Source organism: Monopterus albus, unplaced genomic scaffold, assembly GCF_001952655.1.
Source record: "Monopterus albus unplaced genomic scaffold, M_albus_1.0 scaffold242.1, whole genome shotgun sequence".
Taxonomy (NCBI): domain Eukaryota; kingdom Metazoa; phylum Chordata; class Actinopteri; order Synbranchiformes; family Synbranchidae; genus Monopterus; species Monopterus albus.
The window spans coordinates 346,058-353,573 of record NW_018128122.1 but is presented as its reverse complement, the minus strand read 5'-3'; the positions used below and the strand labels follow the sequence as shown (position 1 = coordinate 353,573).

At 39.3% G+C, this 7,516-nt stretch overlaps 1 protein-coding gene across 1 annotated transcript in view; it reads right to left on the bottom strand.

The window, feature by feature from the left end:
- Nucleotides 1-7,516, bottom strand: part of LOC109971994 (protein kinase C alpha type-like) — a 130,429-nt gene that overhangs the window by 32,578 nt on the left and 90,335 nt on the right. The window contains exons 6-9 of the mRNA XM_020620573.1: nt 6,435-6,591; nt 6,142-6,276; nt 5,278-5,371; nt 39-190 (exon numbers count right to left, since the gene is read on the bottom strand). Coding sequence (XP_020476229.1) covers nt 39-190; nt 5,278-5,371; nt 6,142-6,276; nt 6,435-6,591 — 538 coding nt within the window. The remainder of the gene's footprint in view (nt 1-38; nt 191-5,277; nt 5,372-6,141; nt 6,277-6,434; nt 6,592-7,516) is intronic.

Below are 7,516 nucleotides of genomic sequence, written 5' to 3'. Positions count from 1 at the left end.
GAAAGATATATCTAGGATCTCTTGCTCGGCATCACGGCTAGCTCACCTTGCCAAAGCTCCCTTTCCCCAGCACAGCCAGAAAGTTGAAGTCGCTGAGTTTAACCTGGTCCAGATTGTTGGATGGCAAATGGGTGAAGCGGATGTTGTCTGGCTCATCGATCACCTTCTTACCTGGGCCTAGCTTGGCTTTCTGCACTCAGGGCACAGAAAACGAAGTGTGTAAGAGATATTCTTCGACTGACACACACATAGTGTAAAGCTGCACTGTGTAGTTCAGACAAGAAACCTAGTTTCTAATTCCTAAAATGCCTAACATCTTTGAAAATGCTTATATGTGTAACACAAATTTAAACTGCACTGTACCAATTGTAAACTTATAAGAAACTTCGTTGTAGAGGATTACTTTTATAGCAACATGATAGACACTTCCAGACCAACATGCTCATTTTCCCTGTTTAATTTTTTTTTTTTACAACTGCAGCCACTTTTATGTTTGAATTTCCATCGTACAGTGATTATCCTCTACATGTGATCACGCACTCACACCGCTCATTTGCTCACAGCCACGATTAATAAGCAGAATTGAAAATTTAATGGGGTGAAATGGAGACTGTGGTGTCACTGTGGAAAAATAGCTCCATAGAAACAGATAGTTTAATAAAGTCCACTGAGCTGTGTCAAACAAGAGGACGCACTGACATTTATTTACAACTGTCATCTTAACACATTGTTGACCTAAAAAAGAAGAAGAAGCTTCTTAACCACTAATTCTCTTTAAAATTAATTACAGCCTCTTTGTTGGCTTAAAGAAGAGAAGCTGAGAATATTAAAAGTATTACAGTAAGTAAAGACCTGTTTAAAACATCTTGCAGTAAAAAACACAGGAAATATTGGTGTCACATGTCCCATGACTTTATGTTTCAAAAAAAATGTGCGTGGTTATTTAGTGACATCATAATTTGGAGGTTAAAGTAGATCACTAATGTTGTAAACAATGAACATAAATATACTGTATGTATGTTTAGTAGACAACCTTATTTTGTGTCTGTATCACTTAACATGTTTGACAATGCACTTGCATAACTGAAAACAGGCACAACATAATTTTAAGCATTGGTGAAATAACTTACATTACACTTATTGTGTCGCAAAAGCAATTCTGTCATTGTACTCAAACCTTAATACTACTCCTAGAGTGAAGAAGGACGAGATGCCACACTGTGGCTTTGCCGTGTGCATGCATGTCTGGTGCAGACAAGTGTAATGTTGATGACCTATATTAAGAAGATGCAAACTAAGTTCTCTTCTATGCACTTCCTTCATGCCAAAGTCATGCGCAGTCTCCCAGTAGGCCAAGATGCTTCAAGAAGCTTGCTAGAAAACTACAGTGCGTTATGCTGAAAAAGACACTTTCATAGCAGTCAAAATGCTCAACAGCAAAAAATAAAAAAATAAAAAATAACTATACAATACAATACAACTCTCCATATATTTCTGTCTCTCTGCACAAAAACACACCCATTACGGCCATGTCAAGATTTCGCACCCAGACAAGGCCAAACACACCCTTATCCTTAACACAGACCCTTATCCCTAACACAGACCCTGACATTCTCGGTTCTGTATAATCTACATCCACATGCTGTAAAGAAGGGCCCTCATGTAGCTTTAGCAAGAACCCTAAGACACTGGATGAATGGCCAGTATTTCCTACTGCTCCTGGCTATAGAAGATCCTGATCTACAGAAGATCTCTGCATGTAACATAGAAGCCATACCTCTACAGAGTCTCTCAAACCTTCATCAGATGTCAAACTGCATTTTAATGGAGGCAATAATCTTTTTATTCAAAATATTCCACAAGAAACAAGACAAAATGGGCATTATCCAACAGACCAATATAAAATTTCCTGATTTGTCAGAATTCACCTTGAAACCGCACCACACCACAGCACACCTGTAAGCTTCAGTCAATGAAAAGAGCCTGGCCAAGCTGAGCGAGCAGCCTTACTTCCTTCCTCTTAGACGCACCTTATTAGTGTCTTCCACAACCGCTTGGTCCTGAAACCACAGGGAAGAATGGAGCCAAAAGAGCCGACTCACTGTAGTGCACTGTGCCACAACAGCTGATGTGTAATAGCAGACAGCTGAGGGGCAATAGGAGGGCAGCTCATAGACACATATAAAACAAAAATTACCTCTATACATAGATGATTGAGGATTTACAGTGCTGCTATTACAATATGTCAGTCATTATATCAAGATCACAGTGTTGCAGAAACATAAAAACATAGACTATACATGTAGAAATAACACGTCTAGGTGAAACTGACCTGGCCTTTATGATTCTGCTGATAAAACAAAACCAAATTGTGACAAATTATTCATGTATTAAAAATAAATAGTTGAATATCACCATGAAGCTTAGAAAAAAACTTTGGAGGGGAAAAAAATCACTGAGAATCCTAACAGTTTACATGTGGTGTGGAAATCAAATCTTCAAGCATGAAGAAAATGCATGATGATCATTCGTGTGTGGAAAAATAAACATTACCTCACAAACACACTGATAAAGGCTAACACACGCACACATGGTTGCTCATTGCTTTGCCTATTTCGGTTTGATGCTGACATCTAGTGGTCACAGTTGGTTTTGCTTCTTGCTATTAACTTATCAAGTGTGGAATATCTTTCTAGTCCACAATTCCTTTATTATTAAAGTCTGAGAGTGAAGTCTGGCCTACAGTAGGGTTTCAACAGGAATTTTACAGGTAGAGGAAGTAGAAAGTGACAGATATAAAGCTTAAGCAGGTTCTAAGATGAATGGACACAAACCTTTAGGTCCCACCTGTATTGGGAAGGATGTAAGCACACAGGATGAAGACAGGCAAGATGATACACATACAAGACAGATGGAGAATAGACATACATGCGGACAAATGTACAATCATGAACTCTGAGCAGTACAGTGTCAGGATTTACTAACAATCCTCTGACAGGCTCTGAGGAAGCAATGACGACAAAGAAGACCTTCGTGTGCACTCACTGAAAGAGGCACATATTTCACCTTTTTTCATGGCCACAAAGTAATTTTCACTGTTCTTCCAAGTACAGAAAGGAGCAGTGGTTAAATATGTGTGAGGCCTGTACTGATTTATCAGAAAAATGTAGTTTACATACTTTTTATTCAAAAAAATTAAAAACCTCAACTCCCTTTCAGAGCAAACTGTTAGTAAATTGGATCTATTTGCAGTCGCTTGGGGCCACACAAATGATCAGACATGAAGAGTGAAGGAAAATGTCACCACAACAAGATAAGACAGCAGAGCGAAGGAGAGGAGAAGGGGGAGGGGAGAGGAGAGGGCTACCTTTAGATTAAAGTTAATTTGGCAGTCCTGAGAGCAGGGGCAAGAAGGGGAGAGAGGAGAAACTCTTGCATTAAACATGACACAGGATGAAGAAGCATTTGTACAGTATAAGTCTCACCAAGCACACAGGAGGGAGCAGAAAGCTAAAGGGGAAAAGGGGGAGAACCACAGAGCAGTTAATGAAGAAGAAGAAGAAGAAGAAGAAGAAGAAGAAGAGAGAGAACTCTTCCAGGCCACAGAGCGCCCAAAAAGATACAATAAAGTCAACTGGACGACACAATTTGAGATGCAAAAGCTCTAAAATAAAACAAAAAAAAAAAACCAAAGACAACAGTTTTATATAAATGAAACCAAACAGTATTGTTGTGGTGGCAGGGCTGTTTCAGAGGGAGATACCACGACTGCACTGGGCTGCTCTTACATGACTGGACAGAATTTGTCCATAGACACTCATGGATTTCACTGCTGATGTTGCTGCTAAACATGTTTCTTTAAAGAAGAAACTAGATCAACAGTGGAACTACTCTGTAAATATAGCCTGTGATCTGTTTCAACTTGACCATGCTGCATCAAGCAAATACCAAATATATGTAGAGCAGGTCTTGTGGACCTGTTACCACGACAACCACATGCAAACAGATGATAGGAGGTCAGACTTCTCGTCTTCAAACTTTCATTCATTATCATTTACAACTTCACAGTACAGTGTCAGTGGTGCCAGACTGGATCATGATTGTACTGTATATGAAACAGATCAAAAGGGTGATGAGAGTTTTTACCTGTTTTTATCACTTCATCCTGCAAATTACTTTCGGGTTTCAATCCCAAACATGACATTTCTAACATCCTGCCTCTCCATTCTTTCTCATTCTATTCACAACTCTCCACTCTGTCTGGCAGAAATGTCATGGAAAAAAAACTTTAAAAAGTCTCATCCAGAGACCGGGGCTCCCACTGAGAGGTTGAACAATATGACAGACAACCAGAGAGAGGCCTGTTTCAGTCTCAGCAGGCTAGAAATACTGCTAGAATTTAGATGAAGGAAAAGAGCAAACAGTTGTCTCAGCAGTGGCCACCCTGAAAAAAAGGACTGAGAATGCATGACTCTATATATGTGTGTGTTTGAGTGGCATTTAAGAGACGAAAGCTTATGATTTACTTATAATTCTAGATACTCCAGCACTGCTCATATGAGTCCCTTATGAGAAGTACATAATATAATAATTATCATCATTAAACCTCACTACAATTTGATGGAGAGAATATTTTTCTATAAATCTAGTTGAGGCGACACCGAGCAGCATTTAAAATATCAGACTAACCAAAAGAGAAGAATTAATCACAGATCAGTTAGAAATAAGTTTTCATTCATCTTCTGCAATGGCAGAAAGTACAACAACACAGCTGGGTTTAATGTTCACAGCTCACTACCACCCGAGCATCTTATAATTGCTGAAAAAATGTCTGCATTATCTGTTGTATGGAGCCTATAGTGCAGTGAGCGGTAGTTTATTGTCAAGTAAAAGCTCAGATTCATCATAATGTGGATGTTCAGCGTCGTTTTAATATCATCACTGATTTTAAGCAACTAAAATTGACTGACATAGGAAAGACCAAGTCACTGTGATGGCCTTAGTCACAAACCTGAAACTGCCAACAGTGACTCTGACAAAGTTTATTTTACCTGTATCCCAACAGAACAGTTTCATCGGAGCTAACTGTGGGCAAAACAAAAACATTTACACCGGGTTTAAAGTAAACCGAACAAATTCATCGGAGTCGAGAAACTGTTCACATCCAGTGATATTGTTTATATGCGTTGATAAGACATTAAGGCAACAATTCATGTCCACTCAGAGACAACACATGACAATAATACACAGCACTGAGTACTGTAGTGCAATCCTCACCTCAAACTTCTGTCTCAGTTCTTCATTACCATCATCCTCCTCTGAAATAGGGACATTGTAGTACTCCCCTTCCTCTTGGCACAATAGCTTATACCTATAAGATGGAGTCAAGTTGAGAGAGAAGAGACAGATAAACACAGACAGAAATGTTGTAAGATAAGAAACAGGATGATTTGTCCTTCCACCTTGCCTTCTTCTACTCTAGTCTTGTACTGGTGTTGAACTACTCAGCCTAGATACAGTTCAGTGAGTCTTCACCTGTATTTGGCAAAACCCTGGTTTATTGGCACAAGACACAAGTCTGCAAATTAAATTAATATCTCTTGCTCATCTGGGAAAATATCATTATGCTGCAGCTCCAGGTGGCCATCAATCAGTACCAGACAAGATGTTTCCCAAAGCAAGTCCCAAACCTAGGTTTGCTGAGGATGCTGTCTTTGTTGGGAACCTGCTACGTACAGTAAGCTGTGATATAAATCTTTTATGAACTTTCAGTACTAAAATATGATATATAATAGGATCATTAGTGCATATGAAAGCAGTACCAACAAAATTATATAGTATGTTATTATGTTTTTGTTATATAATTTAATAAGACATCACATTTGACTGCCTGAGATTCATTCAAATAATATTAAATCATCTGACAGACACAGTGACCTCATTAAAATGTAATAAATAATCATAAAGGCAGAAGTAAACTGCTTGTGTAAAATGCAAGCAACCAATACCACTCAACAATTATTTAAACAAAATTTTACATTCAAATAAATTGTGTTCCGTAACATGCAGTATTAAATTGAACAGAAGGAATATTTTGTGCAGGATAGAACTATAACTGGTCTTTAGGGAAGTCAGTGTTACCAGCCACAGACTGGAGACTTTATGAGCTCTGACACGCCAAACGAAAGGGATCCCATGAAGTCGTTCCTGGTGGTCCGGTCCCAGTCCCACACCTCCACCGACAGCCTGCGGTCTTTGTCTGTAGGCTTCAGCTTGCTGTACAAGGCGGCAGCGGCATTAGAATTGTTAAACAATAACAAATGAATTATAAGATGTTACTGCAGATATTTATATTGTCATGATAGAAATATGGACTGTGTTGTGCAGTCTAATGTGCGACAGGCACTGTAGGTGGCAATAGCTGATTTACTCACAAGCTAAAAGTCTCATTCCATTTTGGGTTGAGGGTGGAGCGGATGGTTTTGGCCTTCTGCTTGGTCTCATTTTTGGGGTCTGGTATGAGCTTGAGCTTGACATATGGATCAGACAGGCCGTTGGGGTCCATAGGGATCAGGTTTCTACCTTCTCCCACTGAGAAAAATTAAGAATAGAAAGAAAATATTAATGTTTATACTGCACAGACACTGGTGAGCTACATTTATAGGAGCAACTCTGTATGTTTGTAGTATGGATGGGGGACACTGTAATGCTGGAAGAGACCACTCCCATCAGGATAGAAATGTTTCATCATAGGATAAAGGTGGTCACTCAGAACAACTTTGTATTGATTTGCTTCCCTCTAAGAGGAAACGTGGATCAAAACCATGCCAGCATCTGCATTTGTTATTCTCTCATCTCATTTATTCAGGGTTTTTCCTTTAATTTGTCACTCCTCTGTACTATCTATACTGAAAACCTGATTCATATGCTGTGGTTTCAACTGCACAAATCACAGATGCTTTCTTTTAAGTAACAGATGATCATCAAAAGAATAAACCGCAGGTGTTCAAGATCAAAAGGCGAGTCACAGCCTTTGAGGATTACTTATGGAGCCAAGCAGTGTAACAAGCAAATGCAGGAAGTGCTATGAGAACAATGACTCAAAATTACTCAAAAGTATGTTCTGCTGTATTTAGTTGTTCAGTAAACAAGAGCACATCAGGGGCATTAGCACTCTATTAACCCTGAGCATTGGACCATTGCCAGACCTGAGCTACTGTATAACACACACACACACATGCGATGTTTTGGTCACTTTGAGGGCCTTATAATTGACTTACATTCATTTCCTTTAGTACCTGCCTAACCTTTTCCTTACCATAACCCAAAACCAAATTATCGCCATAAAATTCAGTGATTTACCCACGAGGAAGGCGAGTTCCCACAACATCATGGAGCTTCCAATTTTGGGATCCCACATGTATAGAAAAACAAGGCCCCCCACACACACATACAGTACTGCTATCCACAGTCACTGTGTTTATCCTCGCACAATTCATCCAGTGTCCACACAGGG